Raw genomic sequence first — 19,367 nt, forward strand, 5'->3', positions numbered from 1 at the left:
TGATTAAATAGGAAAAAAAAAGTGATTTTCTCCAAAGGGCAAGCCTTAGATATGGACGAAGTTTCAGCACTAGAATGCTCAAACACAATATCAACAAGCACTCGCACAAAAATTGAAATTACGAAAGCTCTTTCCTAAAAAGCTGTTGGCAAATGGATCAAGTGAAAATTTCAAAACTGAGATTGACAGATTTTTGTGAGACAAAATGCAAATGGATTTTTTTTTTTTTTGTTTTACATCTCAGGTTCATATGAACAAAATGAACAAGTGGGTAATTTGACCGAGCTTCAGAAGGACAATCTGAGCAGCTCCCAAGGTGGATGTTTCTGAGAGTGTACAGACCCGTCCCTGTGCAATTAAAAAATCTTTTCTAATTTTCAAACAGGTACTAAATTCAAGCAACATTCCATAAGATAGAAAATTGACACTTAATATCAATTATTTTCAGCTCCTAAACAAATGCTTCCTGGCTTATTATCGCCAGGAAGCAAACTCTGGGGATAGGAGCAACTAATGAGAGACTGGACAGAGCAGTGTGCACTCTCAGCCAGATAGGCAAGAATGCTACCACATAAACGATCACCATTCATCTGCCACTAGTTAAATATAAAATTAACTGTATACAGAATTATGAAAAGCACCCAAGTATCACCATCACAATTCCAAAAGCTCCCACATGAAAGTGAATCATTTAGCTTTTACCATAAAATAAGGAAAAGGAAAATAAAATGCTTACTTGTCAACTACAAATCTAAAATTTTAAACACATCAGTGTACATTTCAAGTTTCCCATCAGGGAAGTTAAGTGACAAAGACAATATAGAACTTGGCTTCCATTGCACATTGGAGGTTTCAAATTTGAACAAGTTTAGTTCCCCCAAAAGTTAAAATTTCTTCAATGGTTTTAAAACTGAAATCATAACTATAAGAACTCCAGGGAATGATTAATCATATAGATCTGAATTTTATATTTATATATTTGAAGTCTGAACAAGTTATCTGACAAGGAAGGATCAACTGTACCTTGATGACCTTAAACACAGCAGCAAAGATCAGCAACCGCAAGCCTGGAACTTAATACTCCCTCCAACGATCACAATGGAATCCAATCATTTCATCCATACAGCTCCCCGCCTAAATAAAGACTGCAAGGGAATCCGATGGATATGGCCCTTTCCCCAATCTGCAAGGGAATTCTATGCTCATGGTTGTCAACCAAAACACGTGCACATGCAGCCTCCCCCTACCTGTACCTGCAACAGATCAGAGGCACTCCTCTCGACGCCACAAAGTTTAGAAACATTTTGTGTACACATTGACTTTTATGGTTTCGGCATGCCTAAAACAAAATGTTAGTGGATGCAAATCATGGATATGCTGAGCAGACCCATTACAAATTATCTGTGCATAGAACTTTCTGGCAGGGTGCAAAATCTGATCCCACTTGTGTAGAGATCTTGTCTCTTTCTATAGACATGAATAGAATTCTTTGGAACTATCTGAATGAATCCAATTTTTTTTTCAGTTCATTTTTTCTTCCAAATTAACTTTGCGGAGTTCATGTTTGGATCAGTCAGTATCAGGACTGTTAATTTGGCCCTCATCCCTAGGGATTCCCTTCTGCCTTTTCTCCCCCCACCCCATCAGTTTCATATCCTGTCGCTCAACTATCTACTTGTCAATTGCAAGTCAATGTCATAGATTCAAAAATCAGGCAACCAACCAGTTATCTCTGTGCACTTGTACTGCTTTAGAAGGGGGACCATCAGAGAATAGACTGCTGTAATAAAATTCAAACAGCTTTTAAATGAAAAGTGATTGGAATGAGAAATTACAAAGTCTCATACGTATATGCTTGATAGAAATATTTTATTGATTACTTATTTCAACGCAAACATATAAAATGACTGAAAGGAATATAGTTTGCGGGAGTGGGAACACAGGAAAGGAACTGGGATTTTGACTTTAATCGAAGATCTACCTCTAAAATTTGTAATTGCGTTGATTCCATCGATCAGTTTAAATAATTACAACCTACAGCAATCATCTAAAATTGATACCACCTTCATCAGGATGCATTTAGCAACAGGTTTTCTTTGCAAGCAAGTGACACAAATAATGCAAATCATAGCAAAATTGCCACAATATCCCTCAGTAACTGGCATCATTGTGGTCAAAATGCAACATGTCTTTTGCCTCTTCTAAAAGATTTTCCTTTCTCTTCTTTGTAAGGCTGTTATTACCTTTAAATAGTTCAAAAATAAATCAGTGGGGGTGCACGAACTAAAATCCCTTCAATATTTTCAGAGTTTAATTGATCATCTAGCCTTCTCAATTAAAAGAAATTCCAAACACCATACATAATCAAACAATACCACAGACCCCACACTTCTGAGCTGTCATCTTCATTACATTTTCACTTATGCCATATTACCACTTGCCCTCAAAACGTTCATTCTCCAACCAAAAGATCAAACATTTTAAATAAAAGCTCCAAGTAACAAGTTAGAATTTGATAAAACTATATGGCTAAATTTAATGTTAGGGCTTTCTCCCCCCTAAGTAAACACTCAATTCTGATCGCTCACTGTAATCATTCATCAAAAAATAAAATTGCACACACAAACAGAACAATTTCTATATTTTGTATGGGACTTAATGACCTTACTCAAGCCAATTTACTTCTAGCTACTGTCCTGAATACAACTGCCCTCATTCCTACTCCAAGCATCAGAGCTAGCAATTGTTGCCCTTTATGTAATATTTCTATTGATTGAAGAAAATACTGTACAATTTTTTGACTAAATCTGCTCTTCCCACCACATTAGATTGACATGTGGGTCATTTTATAACCGGTGCATTGACAAAATGAAAGCATGTAGGCGCAAGTGAGGCAGCTGTCTGCAAGTTGATGAAATAATGATTCCTACACAGAAGGTACAAATGAACAACGATGGGTTCAAGATGCCATTTAGAAACAGAGTGTGTCATGATGACTTTGGGCAATATGAAATCAGCCAGCCATTATATCTTCCGTCGATTCCATGCAGGCCAATGCCAAGGAAAATCAGGAGAAATCAATACCGAGCAGCTGATGGAATAATTCCTGTTATTGATCAAAGTCATCATCACCCTTAGTGTCTATGATTTGAAGTGCAAAAGCTGCAGGCCTTCAAATGATACAAACTTCTACTGTCAGGTGACATGGCAGTGCAGCATTTTGGAACACCAACATGTGATGCTACTAAGGGGATGAAGGTGCTATCCTCCCCTCCTCCCCCCCACTCCTTTGCTGGATCCCTCTAATCCCTTCTGCCTCAGCGGGGAAGGGGAGGAAAGAAACAAGCAGAAGTGAATTGATTGTAGCACTCTTAAATACCTCTGACTGGTTGGTACAAGAGTGGCAGAGAGGGAAGCCTGGGAGCAGAATGTAAATCTCACCATCGCAGCAAAAGGACAGAGAGAAAAAAAAACAGTAACAATTACAGAAGAACAGTGGCTGAAAAATTTGTTTTCACTAACTTTAGCAGAAATGCAATTGCAAATATGAAGTAGAAGAATATTGTTTTACATTCGTATCTACTCCTATAAAATTAACCAATACTGGAACTTCAGATCTAGCCATTCAAAAATTAAGGCATTGTTACAAGGAGTTTACACACCCGAATTAAAATCTATCCAGGGATGGAAGCCTCATACTGCCACTCGTGAGGGACCTCTAGATCACCTTTATCCAATTTATAATGAGTTTAGGCTCTGAATGCCTCTCAACTGAACAGGCAATGCCAATTTGAGTGAAAGTGTAGCCATCACCACCACTGACACTAACTAGACCACTAGACTGGCCAAGGACTACTTTGAATGGCATGATTCAGGAATACAGCATCATAAATGGGTATGGAGGTGATTGTGGGACAGGAGGCAGAGGGCAGTGGGGTGGGATTGAGAGGTTAGGGAGATTTTTGGTTGGTTAAAAAAAATTGAAAATCTGGGCATAAATATTAGTATTGTTACACTTTGAAGTCCAGAGAAATTCCTCCTCAATATCTAGTTTTGAAACCCCTTTCAGTCCATTGACACATTTCCAGACTAGCAAGGTCAGAACCTCCAAGAAAATCTGACATTCAATTATTCTTAGGTTTATCTCTAACTTACTACTGCACACTACTTCTACTGCACTAAGTGGATTCATATTGTAATGGAAGCTCAATATTTTGAGCAGAACATATTTATTGTCATACATGTGAATAAATGTTGTGTAATCAATGGCAGTAATCCAAAAGATGGAACACATGTGTGAGCATAACCTTTCCATGAGAACTGCTTGCTAGATTCTTGGTAAGGACTGCTGGCAATATGGCAAGCTCTCTTCATGCTCACAAAACCACTGAGGTCTTGCAGAAACTACCTTTCAGTCAACACATGCTCTGTTGCAAGCTACACAGAGTGTGAATGAACGTAGCAGTTGAAGTTGCATTCCAGCCCATAGAATGAGCCAAAATGTAATTGTATTCTGAAAGAACCCTCCTCAGCTGTTGGAAATTAAACCATGGAAACATCCAACCGTGTTCATATCTTTAATCTCTGCAAGACTCTTAAAAACTGTTCTCTCCTCATCTCCCCATCTTCTCTTACCTTCCTCTTTCAAACCTCTTTCCCTCCCCAGCTTTTTTCTACCATTTACATTTCCTCATTCTTTACCATCCTTCCCCCACTCCTCTGAAATCACGCACTCACATTACATCTTTTCTCCTGTGCACTCTTATTATTTCCCTCCTCCCTTTCTCTTCCTAGTGTTTCCTCTCTTCTCGCCTATTGCTTGCTTCTTTACCCAGACACTGCATTCTCCATCTCCTTTCTCATCTCTTCCTTTTTCCTAGTATTCTTCCCAGATCATCATCCCTTCCTTAGTCCCTTATCCCAGTTCATGATTCTTTTCCTATTCTCACTTGTCATGCTCTGTGTCAGTAATTCTTTCAACCCCCTTCCCCATCACTTCACTCTAAACCTTCTTGACCCCACCTCCTTTACCCTCCCATCTGCTGTCGGTCACCCTCAATCCAATTCACTATCACTCACTGGTTTTGTTTATATTTTAAAAAGTGCCTTGGCTTTGAGTTTCTGTATTTAACAATGGGAGTACCAAACTGGGATATATAAAATTTTAGATAGATATTCGTAATTTAAAATTATTTGCTGTTTTGTTAGGAAAAAGCAATGAATCAAATTGATATTTGTCCTCGGTTGCTTGTGTTGAAAGTGCATGCACTTTCTCCTCAGCTTCTGAAATTCAGTTCCATTAAAGCTAACGGGTCTAAATTTGCAGCAGATTACAATGTCCATATACAACTACATCACATATAGCGTACGTGACATGAATTTCTATCCCAGTGTATTGAGTATAATTTTTACAAAATATTACTGATTCTCAGGTGTTAGGTTTAAAGTTGATGTTTTTCCCCTGCAGCAACCGTCTTTCCACAACAACTAAATGTGGCACAGTAGTCGCTGAACAGAGAAAAAAATCCTTTAATAAGCTACAGTCAAAAATGGTTATAGCTTAAACAACAAGGTCAGCGAAAAGATTGTACATAAAAAAATATATTTGACAGCAAATTTCAAGACTGGCTTTCAATCTTAAGGTTCTATAGACATTTTACAAGCTGTACATTCAAAATCACATCTGAGGATCTTATAAGTTATTGAGGGTTTTTGCACAAGAGCGAATACTAGTCCTTACCTCCAGAGGTGAAGCTCATGTATTTCTGATTATTAACAGTCTCTTTGGAATCGTAGAATTTCAGGACATCCAGAACAGCCTGAGGGTTTTTCTTTTGCTCCAGTTTAGTGATGTTGGATGTCTGTAGGAGCCTTGCCCATTGCTCAGGAATGCCCTAGTTGAGAAGCAAAATTAAAATGCATTAAACAGCAAAAATCAAAGCAAGCATTTAATGAACTCACCAGATGCTAGGAAACATGTCGATACCGCTTCATTGAACCATTAAGCTCTTGACATGCAGACCAAGATGGATGTGATGCTTGCTTCTTTCACATCCCATGTCTTATTTATTGATTGATGAGAATTATTTATCATGAATTACCTTGTGTCCTGTTGGACTTGCAGATAGCATTGGAGGAACTACGGAGAGGTATGATACCCTGCAGCTCTACACAGGCAGAATCTCCAGCACCTTCCCACCCCCAGACCTCGTGACGTCTTGACCCAATTCTCCCTCTTCAATGTCTTCAAATGGAAGCACCTTAGAAAGAACCTGTCTTAATAATGATTTCCTGAAGTCCCTGCTATTGCAAGCTGGAAATAGAAATAAGCAGTGGCTGGGTTGCCTAGGCAACAGCTTCCTGTTGCAATAAAATGTAAATTAACCACAGAGGAAATCAGTACAGTGATAAATCCAGTGAGTTACAACTTGCATGACATCAGAAATACCGAATGCATTTTGTACACAATGGTCATTGAGAGTCAAGTTTCTGTCAAGATGTAATCTCAAACCAGAAAATTTGGTTAATAGGTACCATTCTTTAAAAAATTAATTTAAGCAGCAGTTATACAAAAGCATGGAGATCCCTGGGTCATTGCCCATGTTTCAATCACAAATGGTGGCTGCTCTTCTGGAATTGTGAAGGGGAAGTTAGCTGATCACTGCCTTGATAGCAGCACTGATTATTCGAGTCTTTGAACGCCACAAGATCAGCTTCTATAATTATTCTGCACCATAAGGATCAGGTGGAGAAATAAAATGCCTACAATTGCCTCGCCTTCAAAAAGGCAAGATCCAAGAATGGAGGCCTTGCATCCGACCATCATATAAAATGGTAACAAGGGATCCCAAACTGCTCACAATATTCACAACATTGCATTAGCCTTCCTTACCACTGACTCAAACTACAACTTCACCTTTAGGGAATCCTGCACAAGGACTCCCAAGTTCCCTTGTACCTCTGCTTTCTGAATTTTCACCACGTTTTTAGAAAATAGTCTACATCTTTATTCGTTCTACCAAAACGGATTACCTTTATTCTTCCCTGTACACTATTCCATCCGCCACTTCTTTTCCCATTTTCCTAATCTTCCCAAATCCTCTTGCAGACTCCCTGCTTCCTCCATATAACGCAAACATCCCACCTCTGCCGGGAGTTCTGGGAGTCTCCCGCATATCGATAGCAGCTCCCTGATGCCTGCAAATTATATACTATATCCCGGAAATCGATTTTTTAGAGAGGGAGAGGGAAAAAAAGAAGAAAATGAATGAATCCTGCTTGATCTCTCTTTGTGCTAAGTAGACCTATCAGTTTTCTCTGTGGGCGGGCTTTACAGTCAACCTCTCTCTCTCTTCCATATTCCATCAGTTCAGTTACTGCTGTCTGTAATGACGCTGAAATGATCCGAACAACTGTCGGTGATGAAATACAAAAGCCTGGTGAAGAAATTCCCAAGGCTGGCAGTGACAATCTGACTATACGAGGCTGTCCTATACGGGCGGGGCAAGTTGGCATCTTACAGGGGATTAGAGCAGGGTTTAAATTGGAGCGAAATTCCAAAATCGTCCGCTAAGACATCTTTAAAAACGCGCTCACAGTAAGCAAATTCTTCGGGGTATTTTTCCCTGAAACACTTCCACTTACAGGTGCATCGAAGCCTGCGATGGGCTGGGTTTAAGCGCAGCCGTTTTCAGAAGAAAAACCGATTTTAATAAATACCCGGCCCCCACTGAGGTCTCGTCATTAGGACAGCGAACTGTTTACCTGTGCTGCACACTTTATATGCATTTTGAATTACACTTTATTAAACAATATGGTAATATATTGTTTTATGTGGTGTGCGTGATATATGTATTGTTGCTACACAGCGGTCCGGACAGAGGTTGTTTCGTTTGTGGACAATCAGCATGTGAGTGTGAGTGAGAGAGAGACTACGGACGTATATGTGATCGGTCGTTGTCCGAATGGATGTTAAGCGGCGCACACCTGTAATAAAGATACACCTTATGCTTTTATTTCTTTTAGGGACCACAACATATTGGGGAGGTTAAGCACAGGGAAGGCTGCTCAAGTATTTCACAATTCTTTTCAGCAGAAAACCAAAGTCTGCCAGAGAAGGTCACCAGATCTGAGTTGTACTTTACATCTTTCATTGTTGAACATAACCTGCCATTCCAGGGGTGTCAGCACACAGGCAAGCTATTCAGGAAAATGTTTCCTGATTCAGAAATAGTAAAAAACTATGTCTGCTCATCAACCAAACAGTAGTTATTGTAAACATGGCACATTAAGACAGAATTCAGCAGTCAGCTGTCTCATAAAACACCTGTGAATCTGATGTCTTGCAAAATTAACAAATTCATTGACACAGACTGCTATGAGGTTGAGACCTCCCTGAAATGAGTTTTTGCAGGGTGGGATGTCTGATAACATGAAGAGCCAACACTGAGCCCTGTGGAACACTACTAGTCACCAGCAGCCAACTAGAAAAGGCCCAACATATTCCCACACTTTGCCTCCTGCCAGTCAGCCAATCTTCCATCCATGCAAGCATCTTTTCTGTAATACCATGGGCTCTTATCTTGTTAAGCATCTCATTGTCTGCACTTGGTCAAAAGGTTTCTGAAAATCCAAGTAAACAACATCCACTGACTCTCCTTTGTCTATCCTGCTTGTTATTTCTTCAAAGAATTCCAACAGATTTGCCAGCTAAGGTTTCACCTGACAAAAATCATGCTGACTTCAGCCTATTTTATCATGTGTCTCCAAGTACCTTGAAATTTCATCCTTAATAATGAAATCTAACATCTTCCAAACACTTAAAGTAAGGCTAACTGGCCTATAATGTCCGTTTTTGCCTCCCTTCCTTCTTAAAAGTGTGGAGTGACATTTGCTCCCAATTTAAGGCAGCAGAGATTCCACTCCAATAAATTATAGACAATAGACAACAGGTGCAGGAGTAGGCCATTTGGCCCTTCGAGCCAGCACCGCCATTCACTGTGATCATGGCTGATCATCCACAATCAGTATCCAGTTCCTGCCTTATCCCCATAAACTTTGATTCCACTATCTTTAAGAGCTCTATCCATCTCTTTCTTGAAAGCATCCAAAGACTTGGCTTCCACAGCCTTCTGGGGCAGAGCATTCCATATATCCACCACTCTCTGGGTGAAAAAGTTTTTCCTCAACTCCGTTCTAAATGGCCTACCCCTAATTCTTAAACTCTGGTTCTGGACTCACCCATCAGCGGGAACATGCTTCCTGCCTCCAGCGTATCCAATCCCTTAATAATCTTATATGTTTCAATAAGATCCCCTCTCAGCCTTCTAAATTCCAGAGTATACAAGCCCAGTCGCTCCAATCTTTCGACATGACAGTCCCGCCATCCCGGGAATTAACCTTGTGAACCTATGCTGCACTCCCTCAATAGCAAGAATGTCCTTCCTCTAATTTGGAGACCAAAACTGCATACAGTACTCCAGGTGTGGTCTCACCAGGGCCCTGTACAGCTGCAGAAGGACCTCTTTGCTCTTATACTCAATTCCCTTTGTTATGAAGGCCAGCATGCCATTAGCTTTCTTCACTGCCTGCTGTATTTGCATGCTTGCTTTCAGTGACTGATGTACAAGAACACCTAGATCTTGTTGTACTTCCCCTTTTCCTAACTTGACTCCATTTAGATAATAATCTGCCTTCCTGTTCTTACCACCAAAGTGGATAACCTCACATTTATCCACATTAAACTGCATCTGCCATGCATCTGCCCACTCACCCAGCCTGTCCAAGTCACCCTGTATTCTCATAACATCCTCCTCACATTTCACACTGCCACCCAGCTTTGTGTCATCTGCAAATTTGCTAATGTTAATTTTAATTCCCTCATCTAAATCATTAATATATATGTAAACAGCTGCGGTCCCAGCACTGAACCCTGCGGTACCCCACTGGTCACCGCCTGCCATTCCGAAAGGGACCCGTTAATCAGTACTCTTTATTTTCTGTCAGCCAGCCAATTTTCAATCCATGTCAGTACATGTCAGTACTCTGCGCCCAATACCATGTGCCCTAATTTTGCCCACTAATCTCCTATCAAAGGCTTTCTGAAAGTCCAGGTACATTACATCCACTGGCTCTCCCTTGTCCATTTTCATAGTTACATCCTCAAAAAATTCCAGAAGATTAGTCAAGCACAATTTCCCCTTCGTAAATCCATGCTGACTCGGATCGATCCTGTTACTGCTATCCAGATGTGTCATAATTTCATCTTTTATAATTGACTCCAGCATCTTTCCCACCACCGACGTCAGGCTAACCGGTCTATAATTCCCTGTTTTCTCTCTTCCTCCCTTCTTGAAGAGAGGGACAACATTAGCCACCCTCCAATCCACAGGAACTGATCCTGAATCTATAGAACTTTGGAAAATGATTACCAATGCGTCCACAATTTCTAAAGCCACCTCCTTAAGTACCCTGGGATGCAGACCATCAGGTCCCGGGGACTTACCAGCCTTCAGACCCAACAGTCTATCCAACACCATTTCCTGCCTAATATAAATTTCCTTCAGTTCATCCGTTACCCTAGGTCCTTTGGCCACTATTATATCTGGGAGGTTGTTTGTGTCTTCCCTAGTGAAGACAGATCCAAAGTCCCTGTTCAACTCGTCTGCCATTTCCTTGTTCCCCATAATAAATTCACCCATTCTGTCTTCAAGGGCCCAACTTTGGTCTTAACTATTTTTTTTCCTTTTCACATACCTAAAGAAGCTTTTACTATCCTCCTTTATATTCTTGGCTAGGTTACCTTCGTACCTCATTTTTTTCTCCGCGTATTACCTTTCTAGGTAAATTATATAGAATCCATAAACTGTGTCAAAGTGAATATTCACAAGAACAACTTTGCTTTATAAGCTACCTGCTTTTCTTTCCCATACCACTGAAGGAAGCAGGATTAAAAAAATGCAACATGTGTCTCAAAGACGTTGCCTGCAGAATTCAGCTTTGCAAACACAACCAGATAACCATAAAACAATTACAGCACGGACACAGGCCATCTCGGCCCTTCTAGTTCGTGCCGCATGCTTACTCTCACCTAGTCCCACCGACCTGCACTCAGCCCATAACCCTCCATTTCTTTCCTGTCCATATAGCTATCCAATTTTACTTTAAATGACAATATTGAACCTGCCTCTACCACTTCTGTTGGAAGCTCGCTCCACACAGCTACCACTCTCTGAGAAAAGAAGTTCCCCCTCATGTTACCCCTAAACTTTTGCCCTTTAACTCTCAACTTATGTCCTCTTGTTTGAATCTCCCCTACTCCCAATGGATAAAGCCTATCCACGTCAACTCTATCTATCCCCCTCATAATTTTAAATACCTCTATCAAGTCCCCCCTCAACCTTCTATGACCCAGCTATTTCAACCTTTCTCTGAAACTTAGGTGCTGAAACCCAGGTAACATTCTAGTAAATCTTCTCTGTACTCTCTCTATTTTGTTGACATCTTTCCTAATAATTCAGTGACCAGAACTGTACACAATGCTCCAAATTTGGCCTTACCAATGCCTTGTACAATTTCAACATTACTTCCCAACTCTTACACTCAATGCTCTGATTTATAAAGGCCAGCGTACCAGAAGTTTTCTTCATCACCCTATCCACATGAGATTCCATCTTCAGGGAACTATGCACCATTATTCCTAGATCCCTCTGTTCAAATGCATTCTTCAATGCCCTACTATTTACCATGTATGTCCTATTTTGATTAGTCCTACCAAAATGTAGCACCTCACATTTAACTCCATCTGCCATCTTTCAGCCCACTCTTCTAACTGGCCTAAATCTCTCTGCAAGCTTTGAAAACCTACTTCATTATCCACAACGCCACCTATCTTAGTATCATCTGCATACTTACTGATCCAATTTACCACCCCATCATCCAGATCATTAATGTACATGACAAAAAACACTGGACCCAGTACAGATCCCTGAGGCACACCACTAGTCACCGGCCTCCAATCTGACTAACAGTTATCCACCACTACTCTCTGGCGTCTCCCATCCAGCCACTGCTGAATCCATTTTACTACTTCAATATTAATACCTAACGGTTGAACCTTCCTAACTAACCTTCCGTGTGGAACCTTGTCAAAGGCCTTACTGAAGTCCATATAGACAACATCCACCACTTTACCCTCGTCAACTTTCCTAGTAACCTCTTCAAAAAAATTCAATAAGATTTGTCAAACATGACCTTCCACGTACAAATCCACGTTGATTGTTCCTAATCAGATCCTGTCTATCCAGATAATTATATATACCATCTCTAAGAATACTTTCCATTAATTTACCCACCACTGACGTCAAACTCACAGGCCGATAATTGCTAGGTTTACTCTTAGAACCCTTTTTAAACAATGGAACAACATGAGCAATGTGCCAATCCTCCGGCACCATCCCCATTTCTAATGACACTTGAAATATTTCTGTCAGAGCCCCTGCTATTTCTACACTAACTTCCCTCAAGGTCCTAGGGAATATCTTGTCAGAACCCGGAGACTTATCCGCTTTTATATTCCTTAAAAGCACCAGTATTTCCTCTTCTTTAATCATCCTAGTTTCCATAACTTCCCTACCTGTTTCCCTTATCTTACACAATTCAATACCTTTCTCCTTAGTGAATACCAAAGAAATTGTTCAAAATCTCCCCCTCTTTTGGTTCCACGCATAGCTGCCCACTCTGATTCTCTAAGGGACCAATTTTATCCCTCACAATCCTTTTGCTATTAATATAACTGTAGAAACAACATGCATCTCATTTCTGTAACTACCTCAAACCTTTGCATCTGAGGCATTCTCAGTTGTTAAAAGGGACAGATTATAGATAGGTTTCCCTCACAATGCCAAAATCCTCTGATACTGTGTTCAACCTGAATCAGGTTTACGATCACCGACCTATGTCATGAAATTTGTTGTTTTGCTGCAGCAGTACTGGTGAAAGAGTTCCCTCCATTTCTAGGGCAACAGGATTTTATTAACTAAAACACACATATCCTGGTATATGGTCCACACTTCTGATCTCCTTTTTAACCCATGCACATACTTGCTGTAGATGGTAAGATTGACCAGACTGGTTCCTTGGATGGTGGTCACACCATGAGGAGAATTGGCCTCTATTCTCCAGAGTTAAGACTAAGAAATGCCTCAGTGAAGCATACACAATTCTTAAACATCTCGACAGAGTGGATAAGAGGAGAAATTTTACCCTGGTAATGGAATATAGAACCAGTGATCATCATCACAAAATCAAGGGCCAGCCATTTGAGATTGAGAACAACTCTTCTTCTTGTCAAGGGAGGCAAGTTGTTGGAATTCTCAACCTTCAAGGACTATGGAGGCTTAGTCAATGACTATGTTCGAAACAGAGATCAACAGACTTCTGAATATGGAAGGTATCAAAGGAATACAAATACAGAGCAGGAAAATGGCATTGAGGCAAAAGATGATTGGTTGAATGGTGGGGCAGGCACAAGATTTGAATCAAGTTAACAATGTGTTAAAAAATTTAAACAATGATTGGTAGATACACATTTTCTAATACAACATCAAATTGATTGCTTTAAACTCCAAGCTGACGGGTTGCCTTTTATAGGTGGAACAAAAATATATTTTTTAGATGGAACAAAAACCTCGACCACTTCTAAAGCAGTACATGTCTGATTACACATTATGAGAAACCCTGCTCACAGCAGGGATCTCAGCACTGAAATATCTCCTTACTGGTTCAAACTACTGCTCTATGGAAAGACTAGAATGGAATTTATTTTAAAAGATACAAAGATAGGCACTACTTTGCAATTGTTCTCGATGACTATGTCCACAAAATGCCCCTTTTTATATTTGATAAAGAAATCTATTAAGGTTTTGTTTTGAAATTTTAAGAACATAAATTTAAAGAACTGAAAGTGTGAGGCATATGAAAAGTCAGCCTGCCCTGAGTGGAAATGTGACTGAAATGAGATCTGGTCACATTGACAACCATTTCTGGCCGCAAATCACTTGACCGAACGTGTGCATCAAGCTGAGGTCACTCCCTGTGCATTCCTCATTAAAGAATTGCTGGGAAATTTTCCTCACATTGTTCTGAGGACTGCACATCATTGAACATTCTCAAAACCTCAATGGGCTAGGTTCCCTTATTTATTGCTTCTCATTTTAACCTCCCACAGGACCACTTCCTTTCTCCCAACCAATCTCACTTCTCTGATCACTGACTCTGCATTTTCAACTTTCTAGTTAGCCCCGATCAAAGTTCCTGTTCTCTAATCTGATTTCTGAATTCTCGGTTTCCTGATCTAAAAAAATCTCACCCCAATTCTTCAAAGTGAGTTTCACTTGCTCCTCCCCCCATCATCCTGACTGCATTACCCCTCCCCCCAACCCTCTGAGAAATCCAGCCCCAATCACTACACGGGTCACAGCTTGTTTCTTCAAATGCTGCCCAACTTCCAGATCCAAGACCTCAAACTTGGCTCAATTCTGAGCCCTCCAACTTCAAGCCTACCAAAGCTCCTCGCTGTGATGTTAATTTTACTCCCCGATCTATACGCCGAAACAGTCCACCTAAGGACCTAACTCCACGTGAAGCTAAGGACACAATCAGATACACGACAGTTGACAACTGAATCTTTTTTAATATCATTGGTATATATCATGAAATTTGTTGTTTTGTACAGCAGTAGAATGCAATACAAATGTGGCAGGGACTGCATGCCTTGATTTCCTTCCTATAAGCTGAAACCTAATATCATAAATGGCTGTGATTCTTCACCTTCCCATCAAGCTCAGTGTCTTTTATATATACTTTGAAAGGGAGAATGACATTGCACCCATGCGAATCCCCACAGAATCCGGCAACTATGTGACCTCAATCTCAAAAACAGATGTGCAAATGTCCTTCAAGAGTGAACTCCAACAAGATGGCAGCAGAAAGTGGCATCTCTTTGTGTGCAGTTCTGATGGGAATCATCAAATATTCCTGTTAAGCACCATTACAGCTGAAATCCACAGTCACAGTCAGTAAGTAACATCATTTTAAGATGCTTTAAAATAATATCTATTAATCCTCAAAAGAAGCAGACCTCAGAATGCAGATTCAGGTCGCGAGTGCAGTTTTCCTTCAAGAAAAAGGAAATGCAGAAATTGTGCTGGGCTGCTAGTAAGATTGAAACAGAGCCCCTACATACCCACTCCCTACTATACTGTTGACAAATGTACATTTCTGGAAAATAAAATTGAAGACCTGAGAGAAAGATTGCAGTATCAGAGGGACATCAGAGACTGCTATGTACTTTGCTTCAAGGAAACAATGCTCACCCGCTACTATTTCGGATGCAGCACTGTAGCTCAAGGGCTTCACCATTCTCTGCAAAGAAAGGAGAGTGGAGTCGCCTAAAGGTAGAGGGAAAAGCGTGATTCTTGATTAACCGAGTCCTGCTCACCCAACAAGCAATACTTGATGGTCAAGTGTTGTACATTTTATCTGGTGAGGGGGTTTTCTGTTGTGTACATTCCAACCACGGCCAGCATCAGGTAGGAACCAGAGAGCCTGACTCCATGATCAGCAGTCACAGCCTCCTGATCATTGTGCAGGATTACAGCCAGATCAGCCTGAAGTAGTCTCTGAACACCTTCCACCAACTGTGGAACCAGAGGAGCCACAGTTCACCAGTGTTCCACCACTATCAATCTTTGCATCAGTCTTAACTGTGGAAGACACTAACAGTGTGCCAGATGTTATAGTGTGTGAAGGAAGAGAAGTACGTGCAGTTACTATCACAAGGGAGAAGGTGTTCAAAAAGCTGAAAGACCTAAAAGTGCGCAAGTCACCCGGACCAGATGAACTGCACCCTAGGGTTCTGAAAAAGGTAGTGTTAGAGATTATGGGAGCATGAGAAATGATATTTCAAAAATCACTGGACTCTGGCATGGTGGAAAATTGCAAATGTCACTCCACTGTTTAAGAAAGGGGAAGGCAGCAGAAAAGGAAATTATATACCAGTTAGCCTGACCTCAGTGGTTGGGAAGATGTTAGAGTCAATTGTTAGGGACGATGTGATGGAGTACTTTGTGACACAGGACAAGATAGGACAAAGTCAGCATGGTTTCCTTAAGGGAAAATCCTGCCTAACAAACAAGTTAGAATACTTTGAGGAGATTACAAGTAGGATAGATAAAGGGGATGCAGAGGATGAAGGCCTTTGACAAGGTGCCACACACGAGGCTGCTTAGCAAGTTAACAGCCAGTGGTATTACAGGAAAGTTACTAAGATGGTTACAGCATTCGCTGATTGAAAGAAGGCAGTGAGCGAGGAAAAAAAAGTATCCTTATCTGGTTGGCTGCCAGTGCCTAGTGGTGTTCCGCAGGGATCGGTATTGGGATCACTTCTTCTTATGCTGTATATAAGTGATTTGATGACTTTGTTGCCAAGTTTGCAGATGATACGAAGATTGGTGGAGGGGCAGGTAGTGTTGAGGAAACAGGTAGAATGCAGAAGGACTTAGACAGATTACGAGAATGGGCAAGGAAGTGGCAAATGAAATACAATGTTGGAAAATGCATGGTCATGTACTTTAGTAGAAGAAATAAATGTGCAGACTATATTCTAAACGATGAGAAAATCCAAAAATCTGAAATGCAAAGTGACTGGGGAGTCCTTGTGCAGACACCCTAAAGGTTAACTTGCAGGTTGAGTCAGTGGTGAGGAAGGCAATAGCAATGTTAGCATTCATTTCAAGAGGTCTAGAATACAAGAGCAGGGATGTGATGCTGAGGCTTTATAAGGCACCGGTGAGCCTCACCTTGAATACTGTGTACAGTTTTGGGCTCCTCATCTTAGAAGAGATATGTTGTTATTGGGGAGGGTCCACAGGAGGTTCACAAGGATGATTCCAGGAATGAAAGGGTTATCATACGAGGAATATTTGATGGTTCTGGGTCTGTACTATCTGAAATTTAGAAGGATGAAGGGAGGGTCTCTTCAAATGTTGAAAGGCCTAGACAGACCAGGTGTTGAAAGGATGTTTCCCATGGTGGAGAATCTAGGACAAGAGGGCACAGCCTCAGGATAGAGGGGCGCCCATTCAAAACAGAGATGCAGAGAAATTTCTTTAGCCAGAGGGTGACGAATCTGTGGAATTTGTTGCCACATGCAGCTGTGGAGGCCAGGTCATTGGGTGTATTAAAGGCAGAGATTGATAGGTTTTTGATTGGACATGGCATCAAAGGTTACGGGGAGAAGGCCAGGAAATGGGGTTGAGGAAGAGAAAAAAAAGATCAGCCATGATTAAATGGTGGAACAGATGCGATGGGCCAAGTGGAGTAATTCCGCTCCTATATCTTATGGTCATTAAGAACATTAACCATGCCATTCCATACCCGCACTTCGGAAAGTCCAATCACCTGGCTGTACTTCTACCTCTGACGTACAGGCAGAAGCTAAAGACTATAGCACCAGAGGTGAGGACCACACAGATATGGACAAGGGAGGCAAAGGAGTGCTTACAGGACTGCTTTGAATCAGTGAACTGGACAATATTCAGGGATTTATCTTCAAATCTGAATGGAAATGCCACAGTTGTCACCGACTTCATCAAGACCTGTGTGGAAGACTGTGTGCCTTCAAGAACAAAGCAGACCAAAAGCTGTAGATGAACTAGGAGAATTGTAGTATGCTAAGGGCTGGATCTGCAGCATTCAAGACCAGTGATCCAAAACTATACAAGTTGAAGTACAACCTACTATTTTACGAGTGAAAAAATAATTCCGATTGAAGTTAGAGATGGAATTGGATGTACATCTGCTCTGGCAGGGTTTGTCGGCCAATACTTCCTGCAAGTGAAAAATATCATCATGAGTGGCTGAGACGTTTCACTCCCAGAGAAGTTCAATGCCTTTTACGTACACTTTGAAAGGGAGACTAAAACTACACCTGCGCGAATCCCTGTAGCATCTGGTGACCCTGTGATCTCTATCGCGGAGGCCGACATCAAAAGATCTTTCAAGAGACTGAACCCTTGCAAAGCATCAGGCCCTGAATGCATGCCAGGTAGGGCACTGAAAGCCTGTGCTAACCAAATGACAAGAGTGTTCACAGACATCTCCAATCTCTCACTGCTGCAGTTCGCAATTCCCAGCTGCTTCAGAAGGCCATAATCATACCAGTACCCAAGAAGAGCAGTGCAAGTTGCTTCTATGACTATCACCCGGTTACACTTACATCTACTGTGAAACAAGTGCTTCGAGAACTTGGTCGTGGCTAGAATCAACTCCTGCATAAGCAATGACCGGGGCCTGCTGCAATTTGCCTATCGCCACAATAGGACTACAGTGGATGCAATCTTACTGGATCTTTACTTTGCCTTGGTCCACCTGGACAACAGCAGGTGCTGCTTATTGATTACAGCTCAGTGTTCAACACAATCACATAGTCATAGTCATACTTTATTGATCCTGAGGGATCAATAAAGTATGACACCCTCAGTTCTAACCAACAAGCCCCACAACCTGGGTCGCTGCACTTGGATCTTTGACTTCCTCATTGGGATATCACAGTCAATACAGATTGGAAATAATATCAACTCCTTGCTGACAATCAATACTGGCACACTTCAGGGATGTGTGCTTAGCCCACTGCTGCTCTCTCTACACCCATGAATATGTGGTTAGGCACAGATCAAGTGCCATTTATAAATTTGCTGACAGCACAACTACTGTTGGCAGAATTTCGGATGGTGACGAGAGGTGTATAGGAGCTAGACATTCGAGCTAGTTGGGTGGAGACACAGCACCAACCTTGCACTCATCGTCAGTAAAACCAAAGAATTAGTTGTGGACTTCAGCAAGTGTAAGACGAGGGAACACACGCCAGACCTCATTGAGGGATCAGAAGTGAAAAGAATGAGAAATTTCAAATTCCTGTGTGTCAATATCTCTGAGGATGCATCCTGGACCCAACGTTGATGGAGCTACAAAGAAGGCACAACAGTGGCGATATTTCATTAGCAGTTTTAGGAGACTTGGTATACCACCAAAGACAATTGCAAGTTTCTACCAATGTACCATGGACAGCGTTCTAACTGGTTGCATCACAGTCTGGTATGGAGGGGCCACTGCACAGTTTTGGAAAAAAGCTGCAGAAAGTTGTAAACTCAGCCAGCTCCATCATGGGCACGAGCCTTCACAGCGTCGAGGATACTTCAATAGATGATGCCTCAAAAAGGCGGCATCCATCGTTAAGGACTCCTATCACCCAGGACATGCCCTCTTCGCATTGTTATCATCAAGATGGTGGTACAAGAGCCTGAAGA

At 41.3% G+C, this 19,367-nt stretch overlaps 1 protein-coding gene across 3 annotated transcripts in view; it reads right to left on the reverse strand.

Annotated features, from left to right (window-relative positions):
• Positions 1-19,367, reverse strand: part of LOC140204288 (serine/threonine-protein kinase PAK 3) — a 248,300-nt gene that overhangs the window by 63,958 nt on the left and 164,975 nt on the right. For 2 of the 3 annotated variants that reach the window (XM_072270881.1, XM_072270882.1), the window contains exons 4-5: positions 5,741-5,894; positions 1,724-1,780 (exon numbers count right to left, since the gene is read on the reverse strand). In XM_072270881.1, the coding sequence (XP_072126982.1) occupies positions 1,724-1,780; positions 5,741-5,894 (211 nt within the window). The remainder of the gene's footprint in view (positions 1-1,723; positions 1,781-5,740; positions 5,895-19,367) is intronic. The other variant, XM_072270883.1, reaches the window with a different exon arrangement.

This window comes from Mobula birostris, chromosome 10 (assembly GCF_030028105.1).
Source record: "Mobula birostris isolate sMobBir1 chromosome 10, sMobBir1.hap1, whole genome shotgun sequence".
NCBI lineage: Eukaryota > Metazoa > Chordata > Chondrichthyes > Myliobatiformes > Myliobatidae > Mobula > Mobula birostris.